This window comes from Bidens hawaiensis, unplaced genomic scaffold (genome assembly GCF_021521415.1).
Source record: "Bidens hawaiensis isolate Kalapana, Puna unplaced genomic scaffold, B.hawaiensis_p1.1 tig00011073_1, whole genome shotgun sequence".
Taxonomy (NCBI): domain Eukaryota; kingdom Viridiplantae; phylum Streptophyta; class Magnoliopsida; order Asterales; family Asteraceae; genus Bidens; species Bidens hawaiensis.
In genome coordinates this window covers 510,566-526,154 of record NW_027491853.1, presented here as the reverse complement: position 1 = coordinate 526,154, position 15,589 = coordinate 510,566, and the positions used below count along the sequence as shown (strand labels likewise).

At 34.5% G+C, this 15,589-nt stretch overlaps 1 protein-coding gene across 1 annotated transcript; it reads right to left on the bottom strand.

Moving 5' to 3' along the window:
- Positions 1 to 5,863: 5,863 nt before the first annotated feature.
- Positions 5,864 to 15,251, bottom strand: LOC143536964 (uncharacterized). Its single transcript, XM_077030835.1, has 12 exons — positions 14,930 to 15,251; positions 13,726 to 13,843; positions 10,206 to 10,267; positions 9,827 to 9,966; positions 9,651 to 9,749; positions 9,459 to 9,576; positions 9,006 to 9,366; positions 8,480 to 8,541; positions 8,268 to 8,407; positions 8,073 to 8,171; positions 7,715 to 7,823; positions 5,864 to 7,600 (listed from the first exon to the last, which is right to left on the bottom strand). The coding sequence occupies exons 1-12, from the start codon at positions 15,171 to 15,173 to the stop codon at positions 6,486 to 6,488; spliced, it is 2,667 nt and encodes an 888-aa protein (XP_076886950.1). The 5' UTR covers positions 15,174 to 15,251; the 3' UTR covers positions 5,864 to 6,485.
- Positions 15,252 to 15,589: the final 338 nt, after the last annotated feature.

Genomic DNA, 15,589 nt, shown 5'->3' with positions numbered 1-15,589 from the left:
GGCTTAAAAATTATATATGTTTATATTTATATTTATGTGTGTGTGTCTCTGTAAATTTATATATATGTGCATATATATAATTATATTAAAAATATTCAAGCCGTACAAAAATAAGCGGACATGCTCGTTGCTTGGCTCGTTTATAAACCGAAACGATCAGAGTGGCTCGTTTACCATCGAGTGAAAAAACAAGCAAGCATTCCCCGAGCAATTTCCAAGCGAGCAGCGAGCGATTTGAATTTCATGTTTTAATTATAAAGCATGGTTTTTTATAATATATATATATATATATATTATAAATTTTTTAGGCGTCAATGAAGTTTACATTACAATCCATGTTTAATAAGTAGGTTCCTCGCGTGATGTATCGGGAACATGTGTGTTTAAAAGAGAGACGTGCACATTAACTTTTCAGGCTTGTTGGCTTTTGTTTAATTTGACTATACATGAAACATATAGAAAAAAAAACTTACTGCAAGTGAGAAAAAAATCATTTGTGAAGTTACTAGTCAAGTCATTTTAAATAAACATGTTTGATAATAAGAATAAGACACATGGTAAAATAAATAAAAAATTGACGATACAAAGCTATCAAATATATATTTCATTGCATTTTATGTAAATTTTCGTTAGGACCTAAGTTTTTGAAGAATGTTAAATGTTTATACATCATTAACAAAATAAATTTTAAAAACTAGGTTAATTTTAATATTGATGTTTTAATATTAAAAGTGCTTTTAAATGTTTTTCTGCTAGCTTCTAAGTTTTAGTCTATTAAAAAAGGTATGAATTTTGATATTGATGTTTTGTAAAAATAAATAGAATAGTTCAATTGTTTCAAAAATCGAAAAACATAATAAGTTATAATTAAAGAATTGTAGATTTCTTTGTGTTTTGAAAAAGATGAATCTTTTAAAAATAAGAGAACAATATATATATCGTGTCCACAACTATTTAATCAATTCACCTATGTATATGCCACCTCACGATCCAAGACATTATGGATATCGGAGCTACCTTGTATATCAATTCAAACACAAATAATCTTAATCCTTTTTTTAATACTAGTAAAGTAGTAATGCTCACTATTAAGTGTAATCAATGCTTTCAAACTTTTAAGTTGGTCATTATAAAAAACACCATTTTAACACTATAATCTTACTATTATATATACAATGAAAATCATTCAAGGAAAAGAATCATATGATAACTACAATATCTTTCCAAAGTCAGTTGTATCTGACCTTCACATACCAAAGACCATCACTAGTGCAGATATGATCCCATTACAACATTCAACCAAACCTATACCTAGGAACATGTTCATGATTGTAACAATGGTAACCAGCTTGTTGAGAGAAAACATTATCAACTCTAGGTTGCCCATTGATGTAAGGACCATAACGCGAAAACCCAACAGACGAAAAATCAGGTAACGATGTTCTGTCATACGGGATGGATGATGATGACGATGCCCCGTGATTGGTCGGTTGTCTTAAAGTTTTAAAATTCCTTTTTTGTGCCTTACTGTGAGTTGTATTCTGTCTGACAGGGGCTGCATCCCGCCTCTTGGCAGACTTGCGTTTATCGCCTCTATTGGATAACTTTTGACGCTTTTGACCTGAACAAACTAATTATTGACATACTGCAAAATAAAAATAATAAAGAAAATAAAGCAATGATATGTCTTTATACCTCTATCATTATTGGAAGCATATTCTGTCTGCCTTAGTTTTTGTTTATGCCTAGCTGCATCCCCTCGAGAGTGTTTCTCTCCAAGAACTTTTACTCTTTCTGCTTCATTCCTCCAAGGCTAAAACCATAACCGTAAATAGAAATTAGAAAATATATGTTTATTTTTCTAATTTTAAATAAGAACACAGAAACAATGATATCATTGTTTACCTGTCTATATGTTCCAAGCCTGTAGAGATTACGACCTTTCACTAGCAAAGGGGAAAGTGGAGGGAGGTTTTTATTAAACGGTTTACTCCACAAGACTTCAACCTTTAAGATAAAAATAAAAAGTAACATAATTAAGTCGGGAAGATCCATGATAAACAGAATTAATAATGGTTTTTTAACTGTCTCACAGTAAAGGTATGCTGTTGTTTTGATGTACCATAACTTTCTTTAACTATCCGCCCAGCAACGGTTCTTTTCCCCACTATATTTCCTTTCTTTTTGTGTGCTCTTTGTGTGAACAACACAACATCTCCTTTACATACATCACCTGTGCAGTTGATGGAAAACGATGATCTGGGATAAAGTAATTCACCCCTTCCGTCTTTTAGCCTGATATTTGAGAAAATTAAGATGAGGTTAGTCCAATGTTAAAGACGACAAACTCTATAAACACACACCATGTCTCCCAGTTCATGGCCATGGCCTGAATTTTGTATATATAAAATTTAGAAAGAAAAGATGTAAACCCACATCTCTAACATACCTTAAATAAGTTTAGCCTTTTAATTTTATCAAAAAAAATAAAATGAGTAAATCTCATCGCGTTTAGCTCTATTAGAAATTTTTTTCCAATAATGAGTATATTTCCAAAGAACTATGAGTAAATTCTCATCACTTTTATTGAATATGAATGGTTTCTCTTGGTTCGATCAAGTAGTGAACGAATAAAATTTTTGTGTTAAGGTAGATCAATATGGTAACCACAATACAGGGAGGCGTTCAAGTCAGAATTAAAAAACTGTTGAAAACCGTGAGAATTGCATAATAGAGTTGTACCTTTTGCTTTACATAACCGCCTACCCACAATCTCATTAGAATATCAATGCACTAGGTACAAATGCTGCATGCAGATCTCACAGTTAAGATAAAATTGGTTTTGAAAACAATGTGTCCCTCTATTATATATAGAAACGGAAACACATCTAGTGTTTCAAAGATCATGATGAAGGTCGCACATTCAACAGTTGAAGCATCATATTTTTTTAGAAACGAAACCCTTTAAAGGATAGAACAAACAAGTGTCCAATCAATCAGTTCAGGATTGCAGCTAGTAATCAGAGGAGTTATAAAAATTCAGCATATAGCAGTAGAACCACAAAATAAACTTGAGACAGATAGGTGTGAGTTTTACGATTGCAAGAGACGATATAACTAACCTCCGATGCTCTTTGATTCGTTGTAAGCACTCCTCCTTGGTACCATAACCTCAACCGATGCTTCCGCAAGTATTGTTTACATTCACCAACACTTAGGTCTGGTAAATCATGACTTCCTGAAAAGCTAAACTTGTGTCAGTGAACATCATGCCCTATTAATTGTACTTCCGTTTCTTTCTTTCTTTTGCATTATATTTATCAAAAGGTGTCACCTTTTCATGGACACAGACACACAGTAGAACTCAAGCGCATACAGACAAGAAAATGTAAGTATTGTGATAGTAAATGTACTTATCTTCTTCTTTTTTTCTAATGGTTATAGAAAGAGTGGTTCTAAAATCTGTGAATCTTAACACTAAAGTGAGGGGGCTACCAAGTAAGCGTAATTGAGGCCTATAGTCAGTCAGTAATAGAATATCCATCACCTATAAATTAAGCATGTGATTCTATGGTTAAAATCCGATTAGAATGTGGTCTCATAATAGTATAACAAAAAGTATGAAGAAGAGTTGGTTGTAATCTATAGCATATATTATACAACAAAACACATTCATTCATTTTAGTAACTAATTAGCAACCAAAAAATAAATAAAAAACTTGAATAGATGTGAAATGAGTTTAAAGTGAAAGTATGAAATGGGTTAGATAGATAAGAGTGAATATTGGAAGAAACATTATCTATCAGTTATGAATTGGAACAAGGAAATAATAATAATAATAATAATAATAATAATAATAATAATAAATATTGAGAAAGAAAGAAGTAAAAAAATAGTAATAATGCGGTTGATCTAATGAGACGCCACATAGTATGAATAATAATAATAATAATAAACCTAATTGAATTCAACTATCATTTGAAAAATGAGGAGTCGGAGGAGGATTGAATGAAATAAACCTTGAGGAAGACGGAGTCTATTTCTATTTCCGTCAAAACATTCTTCTTCCACATCATCCGAGTTCTCTTCTTCTTCTTCTTCTTCATCTTCATCATTATACTCAGAATCATCCATCGATATAATCGCTGTCTTACGATGACTGAGGGTTTCATAACTGCCTTCCACAATCACAATTCAATTCAACCGCTCTCTCTACACAAATTTAGGGAAGGTGCGTGTATCTCACGCGTATATATATATGTATTTTAAAAGCAAATAAATAAACATATTGTATTTATTTTTAAAGCTTTGCGTTAATTAATTTATCATTGATTTTTTTTTTCAATGATGCTTTTATTCTACTTTGTACCGATAATATACTCGGTTTTTCATAAGTCGTGGCTTATGTTTGAATCTGCAATCATGTAGTTCCTCTTTAAGAGGCATGTATATTTCATGTGGGTTGACCACACATTTGCAAAAACCAAAAGTAAAAAAAAAAAAGAAATATGATTGAAGAAAGTGGTATACACATGACAATAGTGTTAAGTGCATAACTCTACAAGAAATATGGTTAAAGAAAGTGTATGATAATTGATAATAATACTAACGTCACAAATGTAGAATCTCAACTTTATTGTATCAATGTTTACCCAAATACACACAAGAAATAACTCAAACAATTCAGATCATCATCGTGTCTGATACAAGACTTCCATCATAAACTATTAGAGTAAACAACTGAGTATGTGAAACCCTAAAGTAAGGAAGAAGTTCTAACCAAAACAATAAAGGAGAACAACAAACTAATATGCCCATAAACGTTCTCTCAAACTTGAGTCAGTCAACTGTCAAGCCCACTAGACTAACTCCAAACTCATTTGGCAATAACTAACCCTCATTAACAATACAAGAACAAAGAGTTAGAACAAAAACATACACAATAATTTTTATTATACGAATTAAATTTTAACATATTTCAACGACTAATAGTCGACTTTATGCATATGTGTGCTTTTTAAAGCAAACATATGTTTTCACTTTGTTGCACAATGTGTTGTTGGAGTCAGATTTGCTTGTTCTTTGAGTATAAAAAAATGGATTCAAGTAAACTCGGATATGGACCAGCTAATTGACCTTCCAACTTATAGTTAGGTGCTTGATTCTACTAAATACGAAAATACAATATAAATTCAAACTTTTTTTCCATTATTTTATCATAGTATCAATTGTAATTAAAAGCTTATAACATGTCATTCATTTCATTATGCAATTACAAAAAATTAAAAGATGATATAAATCTACACAGTATGTTGGATAAGATGCTCTTTGATTGTGGCCACCATACTTTACCATGCTCTTACACCCATTAGTATAGTGTGTGTATGTGTATAAAGATGGTGTTAATAAACTCAAAATTCACTTGTTAGTTGAAGAAGCAACTTAAAATGTACAGGTTTTGTACGGTTTTACCGGTCAAAAGTGGTATATTTTCTAACAGCAATACTGATTTTAGAACCGTATACACCATATGGATGAAAAGAACCAACTCAGACCGCTAATGCGAATGAAACTAAGATGTCCAGGAAGAACAAAGTGAGCTATTGTCACCACCACCAGGACCATGACAACAATATCAATTCGTTCATTTACACCTAATCAATTTAAGGAAGACAAAACTCGCTACACAGATTTCCAAGAAATCACAATGGAAAAACTTATATATCTATGAATCTAGTAGCAATTAGCAAAAACTGAAAAACAGTTGACGCATTACCATAAAGTATTGAAAATAATCTAAAAAATCAGCAAACAATAATCGTAATATGAGACATCAATGATATCTGATATCATGACCGTGAAAATTTAGAACCTCATAAACAATTTGAAAAACCATCATCCATGACTTGGGGTCTTAAAAGATACCGTGACCGAGAAAAAATTAAGCTAAACAAGAGCTTTCAAGATGAAACTGCTTTAGGTGCAGCAATGTTAAGGATTGCCCCAACAGTATCATACACATCGAGAGTTCTATTTATTCTGAACGATTAATACTTGGATAAGCCGCTAGGTGGGGTTCAATGTCGTGAAGCCTTATCCACCTAGTGGTGCTTCACCCAGGCAGAAACCCGTGAATATGGCACAAGAGCTCTTTTAAAAAAATATATACAGGGATGACTAAATACGGTCATAAACTTTCTAAAGGAACCCAATTTTGAACATGCTAAGACGGAAGGGACGACTGTCTTCCAGATAAAAGAAAATAAATTTATACAAAATAACAAAAGTAAATATGAACCTTTTGTAAAGTAGACGAAAATTAAAATAAAGCATCCCAAGTTTTTTAGTTAAATGTTGTGCATAAGAGGTTTAAAAAACTCGAGTGATGTTTAAAAGAAAAAAAACATTGGAAGGGTGAAGAACACAAAATCTATGGCGAGCAAATTAAATTGAAAAGAAACCGGTAAGAGTTGTATCATGAACATCATAGCGGTTGCTGATACAAAAGTGAAACTAGCAATTGAGCAGCCACATAGTTGTAATTAGGTGGCTGAATGAAGACATGATTATGTCCCCATTGCCCACCATAGCCTAGAGGTAAAGGTTGCTGGTTAAGAGGGAACCAAACGGGTGGAGGATTAGGCATGAAACTTCTGTGATAAGATACGGACAATGACGATTCTTGTAGCTGTTGACGACCATATACGAAACTGTTTGGATTCGGGTTTTGGTTTGAGTTTTGACATGGGTTTTGGCTCGTGCTCGGGTCCTGGTTATGGCTCGTACTCGGGTCTTGGTTGTGGCGATCATTCAGATTCCTGTTCTGGTGTGCGTTCGGGTTCAGGTTTTGGCGCGGGTTCGGGTTTCGGTGTGCGTTCAAGTCCTGGCTTTGGCGAGCGTTCGGTTTCCAGTTTTGGCGATAGTTAAGGTTCCGGCTTTGGCAAGCTTTCGTTTTCCCGTTTTGGTGTGCGTTCGGGTCCGGGAGAGCATTCGGTTTCTTGTTTTCACAAGCGTTTAAGTTCCGACTATCGCGAGCGTTCGGTTTCCCGTTTTGGTGAGCATTCAGACTCTGACTATGGCAAACGTTAAGATTCCGACTTTGGTGTGCATTCGATTTCCCGTTTTGTCGTGCATTTGGATTCGAAAGAGCTTTCGGTTTCTTGTTTTGGCGAGCGTTTAAGTTCTGGATTTGGCGAGCATTTGGTTTCCCGTTTTGGCGAGCATTCGGTTTCCCGTTTTGGCGAGCAATCGTTTTCCCATTTTGGCGTGCTTTCGGGTTCGGGCAAGCGTTCGGTTTGTTTTGACGTGTGTTAGGGTTCTGGTTTTGGTATGGGCTCAGGTTCGGGTTTGAGGTGGTACTTGAGATCGGGTCCGGGTTTGAGGTGGCGCTTGATATCAGGTTAGGGTTTGAGGTGGTGCTCGAGATAGGGTTCGCGTTTGAGTGAAAGGTCTGTTTTGAGTTTTTCATTTTCATCTTTTGAACCTTCTTGTGAGGGCTGGCACTTGCACCCTTCTTCTTTGAAAACTTATGTTTAACTACTTGAGTTGGCTGTTTACTTGAAGACGGTCCGTTATGTGATACTTTTTGACGTTTCACACCTGATCAAGATCACATGCAAGGACAAATACAGATAAGGTATATATTATAATAATCTATCAAAACTTCGAACATATTCATTGCAAAGAAGCAACCGCTTTTTTATAGTATAATACCTTTATTTTTATTCAAAGCAATATCTGCCTTCTTCAATTTTTGTTTAAACAAAGCAGGCTTGTGTTGTTCTTCCAACATCTGCGATGTCATTGCTTCGTTCTTCCAGGGCTAGAAACCAAAAAAAAAATAAATAAATAAAAACATATAATATATACCAACCAAAAAAATAATATCAAATATACACATTCAAAAAACTTGTAAATTCACATTTAACCATTTCATTTGCAACAACCTACAGCATGACAATATACCATTCTCTTTCTACTTGCAATCCAAACTTTCATATCCCAATACACATTATAAGAGAAGGGTATAAATGCGATTAATTTGAAAAAGGCATATTATAGCAGTCTTTACCTGTCTGAATGTCCCGAACTTGTAGAGATTGCGACTTCTCACTAACAAAGTGGAATGCCGAAAGTTTTCCATGTAGGGTATGGTCCACAACACTTTAATCTTGAAGTTGATAAAAAAGGTAACATGATATAAATTAGAATAGAACATGGTTATGCTAAAATCCCAGATAAGTAAACTTATTGATTTCCAACTAACCAGGAATCTATGTTTATCTCTTGCTTCATATTGGCGTACTTTAACTATCCTCCCAGCAACAGTTCTTTTCTTATCTTCACTTTTGCCTGCACGGTAGACTTGTTGTTTGAACAACACAATATCTCTTTTGTGTGCATCGCCTGCAATAGAAGAAACGTTTTGCTTCAAAACATTGACGAACAAACTTATGAAGAGAAGTAAAGAAGTTTTACCTGTGCAGTTTATGGAAAATGATGATATGGGAAATTGTAATTTAGCCTTTTCATCTTTTGACCTGCAAAATTAGTGGATAAAAAGATTTAAGATAAACTTGTATTAGTCAGCCTGGCCAGTTTAATAAATCGGGTGTGCTTAGGTGGACTCGTCTAACTCATTTAAAAAACGAATTGTGTTCGGGTTGTACTGATAATTTAAAAGTTTAACCAATTTACAACTTGATTACAACCCGTCTAAGGCCCGTAACCCGTTTACAGCTGGTCAGCTTTTTTATTTACTTGCCACAAGTTTAATGTGTTTGCATAAACGGGTTACACAGGTCGTGTTCTGGTTGCATGGTATTAAGTGACTCGGCGTATCACTGTGTCCAGGTTAAAAGCTAATGCCGTTGACATGAATTATATTCAACTTTTATCTCATCATTGTCATCCCATCAAACCAAACCCATCAATATGACAGATTCTACCCCAAAGAAACATGTATCCTTTACGCAACATTGGAAACGATCAGCCAAACAAATACCTGTCAACAAAAAGTTCAGAGTTGTGATCATGGTGATCGGGCGACTGAGAGGTCTGACTAGGTCCTTGTTCATTGCTGTGATGACTGCAACCCGAAGAACCAAAAGGCAGAAGATTATTAGGCAGCAAAGTTCTGTCGTTAGTAAACGGCAATGATGCTTCTTGTATGTGATGTTCAGAATGCATGGAACAGTTCGGGTCAGAATGACAAGTCAGTTTTGTTGACCCTTTTAATTCCTCATTTTGAAACAGTACAGCCTGACTCTCAGTTGAATTCTTATTTACATGTTTGTAATTACGTAGCCCAGTTGCATGTTTACTTTGAGATGGTACTCCATGGAATACCTTACGACGCTTTGTACCTGATTTTGGTCAAAGGCAATACAAATAAGAATGAGAATATCACCCAGCTTACAATTGAACAAACTTGTGTTCTTGCAAATGTCAATAGTACCTTTATTGCTGACAGAAGCAAATTCTGTTTCCCTCAGCTTTCGTTTACACCTAGCTTCTTTCCCTCGCTCATGTTTTACTTCAAGCACTTTTAATCTTTCTGCTTCATTCTCCCAAGGCTAAAACCAGCATAAACATATAAATAATTTGATTCTAGAGAATCATCGGTGGTGTTCCCATAATCTTGACTTACCTGTCTGAATGTCCCAAACCTGTAGAGATTGCAACCTTTTACAAGCAAAAGGTAAAGTGGGTCAAGTTGTTTGAACCGTTTGCTCCACAACACTTCAACCTTCAAGATTCAAAAAAACATAACATAAATAAACTAGTACACTAAATAAGGTATCCCGCTCTAAATATCAGGCTAACCAAGAACGTGTGGTTTTGTGTTGTTGCCCCATAACTTTCGTTAGCTATCCTTCCAGCTACAGTTCTTCTCCCAATTAATTTGCGTTGGCTATTGTACAAGTTTTGTTTGAACAACACAACATCTCCTCTGCATGCATCACCTGCAAGGGAAGAAACCTTTTGCTTAAAAACATCGATGGGCAACGTATTTATCATGTAAGCCACTAATAATTTATATCAGTTGATATTCTTACAAAATAGCTTACTGCAGTCCCCATTTTTTACCTAAATGTGCATGTGACGGCGCATTAAGGCCGTGAGGCAATTTCTAGATCGCTTCGCACTTCAGGCGCAATTTTTACAACTAAAGTATATAAAGACTAAAAAAAAGAAATATTACCGGTGCAGTTGATGGAAAATGATGATCTCGGATAAAGCGATTCGCCCCCTACATCTTTTAACCTGGTATTTCAAAGGATTGAAAAAAGCTGTGTCTAATCAATAATGTTAAGATTAAAAACTCTACAAGCACAGTATAACAATTCATGGCTAGATTTGTGTTTGTATATGATATATAATTACATAAAGTTTAGAAAACGCAGATCCAATGAACTATAGCTCACAGCTGCTTCAAATATGTATAACTGAATTGTTAGGTACAACTTTCTCACCCAAAAAATGACTGATCCCAGTAAGGGTAATCCCTTCAAAAGGCACAAACTATCTACATTGTATGGTTAAGTATCTACATTGTTTACAAATGGAATCATCTACAGCCACAATCTGCTCACACCAATATTTTAAGATGTAGCTAGACGTTCTTCAGCATCTTAAATTATGCATGTGAACTATAGTTGAAGACTGTGCATCCGAAAAAACTAGAAAAATACAGAATATCTCTAGCAAGTCCAGAATAAATCTACAGCCACAATCTGCTCACACCAATATTTTAAGATGTAGCTAGACGTTCTTCAGCATCTTAAATTATGCATGTGAAATATAGTTGAAGACTGTACATCCGAAAAAACTAGAAAAATACAGAATATCTCTAGCAAGCCCAGAATAAATCTGGCATATTTCTCTTTCAAAAACTAAAAAGTTCATCCGTTACTTTCTGCAGCAGAGAAATTTCATGAACTAGTCTTGCAAAATTTGCCAGAACTCGCGTCTTAGAAAGTATAAAATTAACATCTTGAGGCTCCACCTTAGTTTTAAAATACATGAGGCGCTATGAGGTGTTTAGGTACAATAAGCAAAGACAAGAGCTTCAAGTGTGCAAAGCGATTGGTACTAAAAATATACTGGTAAATTATTTATTGATAATATTTTAGCTTGTTAATTTTCTAACACTAAAATACAAACAATTAAAATAAATATTAATACAAACAAACACACCCAGTAAAATCCCACTCATAGCAAGCTGTTTTTAGGGTCTAGGAAGGGTGTGATGAAGGCAAACCTTTCCTCTATCCCAAGAAATAGAGAGGCCACTCCCGCTAAGACCCGGGGATTCAAAAATTTTTGCATGTAGATAGTAATGAAATCAAATAACATAAAATGAGGCTAGGAAAATCAAAACATAGTAAGAGACGATATACGGTTACTAGGGATATAAACAGTAAACTACCTCTTAACATGAAATGGTATGTAAAGGAAAACATTAAATAATCTAGAAACGGTAGTCCTGACCCTCTTAAAAGTATGTATACACCCCCTAAAAAGATCTAAAATCGAAATAACACTAGAGAAAAAGGCAATATATAAATATATAGATAAATCTAGTGCCTTCAGACCCAATTAAGCCAAGCCTAAACATCTTCTAAACTCCTAATAGTCCCTAAACTTAATCCAACGCCTCCAAGAGCTCCTATCCCAGATCATATCCTCAAAGAGATGCAAGGCTTCCAAATCTTGTCTAATCTGGCTCATCCCGTGTCAGTTTCGGTCTGCTCACCCCCCCCCCCCCCACACACACACACACACAAAAATAATAATAATAATAATAATAATAATAATAATAATAATAATTATAATAACACACACAATGTGATAGTTTCCACTCTTCTAACCGGGGCAACCATATGGCTCCCCGTTGCCCAAACCATCTTAGTCTTCCCTCCCTTATCTTATCCATGATACATGCCACCCCTATATTTTCCCGTAAAACTTCATTTCTTATTTGATCCATACTTGAGTGCCCACCCCCTCCACCCCAGCAAAATATGTATGTACAACCAAAGAAGCTTTATGTAAAACCCAAAGAAGTCTAACTCTCATTACTGCACATGTACCTCTATTCATGAAGTACAAGTAGTCTATGCAAGATTTTAAAAGAATCAGGCCATATAAGTATATTAGTAGTGTTATTAGTGGAAGTCAATTAAATTTGGTGATCTCAAACCTACTCCCCTAATCTCCCAGCTCCGCCTCATGGAAATGTTGCGCATCACCATTCCATGTGTGTTCTTCCAAAAGAACAACCTGCAATCAGGGAGGTTATGAGAATTCAACATATAAGACCATAACTATTTGCAAATATATTCCAGTACATAGAAATCAATATCAAAAAAAATTATCAGGGAAAACTAAGAAAAACAGTTCTAGCATCAAAACTCAAAAATATCAAGCAGATCAAAGAGTGACCAATAAATTTCAAGAGAAAAGTTAACAAACATTAAAATTAAAAAAATAATAATAATAACTAGGACCACAAAAGATACTATTTACACAGCAGTGCAATTAGTATATTATAGCAATTGATAACTAAAAAGAAATACACAATTTAGTTACTATCAACAATCATATAAGCTATGGGTACAAACAACGAAGCACAAGAAACATAAAGAATAAAAGAGCTAGTTAAGAAAAAACTAAAAGTGACTAGGAAAACTGAAAAACAAACATAACAGATAAGAAAACATATGAAAGCAAATGCACTACCAAAAGAAACTAAAATAATAATAATAATAATAATAAAGTATAAGCAAAAACTAAAAAAAATAAAAACAAAGGCACTCTGCACTATGCAAAAGCAAAATGCAGACTATATATTTGTGTGGTCAAAGAATCAATCGCATATTTCAACATCTGGTACCAGAAAGCGACACTAACTGTGCCCTACAGATTTTTACAGAAAGCGCTTCATGGGATTACTACGCTTCACCATAGTTGAGGTATTTTCTCGGCCACTTGACCGCCTCACGCATGAGGCGTGCCTTTTAAAACCATGCAACATCCAAATATTCAATGCTCTTATTAGAAACAGGACAAAGAAGTGAACAATATCGTTAAGAAAATCAGCTAACAATGCAGGGGGTTTAAGAGAATTCAACATATACGATCATAACGACCATTTGCAAAAGGTTCTATATTTTGTCAAATAAAATCAGTATTAAAAAGGTTTACAAAAAAGAAACCCATAATAAAAACGTTAAAGCAACAAAAAACTAAGAAGATGTCAACTCCATCTATAAATAGAACAATAAGTGCCCAATATAATTCAGGAATCAGGATAGAAGATTAATAAACAGTAGAATTAAAAGTTAAAACAATTTGAAATTTTGGTTAACAAAAGAAACTATTCACGAACATGTGCACCGCAACTGATAACTAACCTCCCATGCTCTAATCAGAAACAAAAACAAAGAAGTGCTCAGCATCTTTCAGATAATCAGCTAGCATTCAAGGGAGTTGTGAGGTTCCAGTATTTTTATCATAAGAATCAGTGATTAAGTTTTATCAAAGAGAACTTATAAAAACACCATAGCATAAAAAATTGTCAACTCTTCCTATGAGTAGAACAAAGAGTGCTCAATATCTCTCAAGATAGCAGAGTTAATATGTAGCGAAACTATAATAAATTGATGTAAAAAACGACGAACAATAAGTGCAATAGTTTATGACAGCAGCTGATAACTAACCTCTCGTGCTCTTTTATTCGCAGTATGCACTCTTCCTTGGTCCCAGATACCCTCATTCCATGCTTCAGCAAGTACGTTTTACACTCATTATGACTTAGCGCATGTAAATCACTACCTCCTGAAAAGCTAGAATGGTGTCAACAAATGTTTTGTGCCCTAAAAATGCACTTCTGTGTCTTTCTTATGGTTTCTCTTTGCTTCTCTCAGAAGCATTGTTCTTAAATAGGAGTCAAACTCAGACACAAAAGAAGAACAAAAGAAGAAAAAAGGAATGGAGGAGAAAAAGAGTGCAAGGTATTTAGAAAAGATACTTCTCTTCTCTCTTTTTTTTTCTAATCCTTACAAAGTGGGAAGCTTACCAAACAGATCAGGCATAATTCGTGTCGGTAACAGAATGAACATTGCCTAAAGACCGCTCTCTTTGACTTAATCAACTAAAACGAACCTTCATATCTTACAAAGACCGGTCTACATGGGCTGGATACAGTTACGGCAACTATCCAGCAAATAAAGAATTTCAAGTATCCAACTAATCCTAGGATCGAGTCAAAACAGTTTACAAATCCTATAAAAGCTACTTCCACACACCATCAAGCCTGTATACTCTAAAGCTTTTATTTGCAGGTGCACAAAATGGTTTAAAACCCTAAAATGTTTCGGGTTGTAACCAGTTCGGTTTGGTCAACAAAAGTCAAAACCAATTGGTTCAGGTTAAGGCTGGTTTCTTAACCGTTTTGGTCTGGTTTTGGCTGGTTTCGGTTTGGAACCGGTTTCGGTGGAGAGAATTACAAACTGGTTCCGAACCTACGGTTTCAATCGGTTCCAAACTAATTCAACATAATCGGTTTCAAACCGGTTCGATTTTCATGTCGGTTTGGTTAACCGGTTTTTTTCGGCCACCTCTACTTTTATTTGCTCAATCCTCTCCTTTGAATATGCAATCTAATCTAAGAACAAACCACCTAGTTACCCCCTATTTCTTCATTATCATTATATTAATAATGCAGTTACCAAATTTGTTTATAAAACTATAGCCTATATCACTCTTAAATCTGTAACTATTAACAAATCAAAAAGCAACTCCTAAATATCAAATTGAGCAGTCCAGTCTCAGTAATAATGTAATCAATTGAACAAACATAATAATAATAATAATAATAATAATAATAATGAATTAACTAATTAAAAAACTGTAAATCCAGACCTTGATTAGAAGGAGCGAATCCGTGGTTGCAATTATTATTATTATGAATACATTCATCCTCCTTATCCAATTCGTTAATTTCAACATCTTGTTCCGATACGAATCCTTCATCCTCCTCCAAGTTTCTTTTGTCGTCGGAAGATATTATTAAAACTACGTCAGGCTCCCTCACAAAGCATCCTTCGCCGTCGCTGTCGTCGTCGTCGGAAGATATTATGACTACGTCCGGTTTCACAACCGCCATCGCAATCCACCGCTACACAATGATAATGATTGATTTCGTAGCAATTACGGAACCCACAAACAAATATTTGGGGGAAAACAAACTAATAATAATTTAATTTAATTTAGTGGTGGTGCCGCCAGCTAGAATGTATATTATTGTTATTTTATTATTATGTATATAGTGTGTTGTGTTGTTGTTTCTCTGGCATGGGCCTCATGGGCCGTTAAATCTACTTATAATTTTGATCCAAACAATTTATGACTCAATAACTCAATTCAAAGCCATTATTATGTGTTTCACTAATTAAGATGTCTTTCTTTCATGAATGCAACATGGTCAAACTAATTTATTAATTAAAATAGATTAACGTTTTCTAACCATCTTTATGGATTTCATTACTCTTTTGTTGAATACCAGATTTCATTCAAAACGTT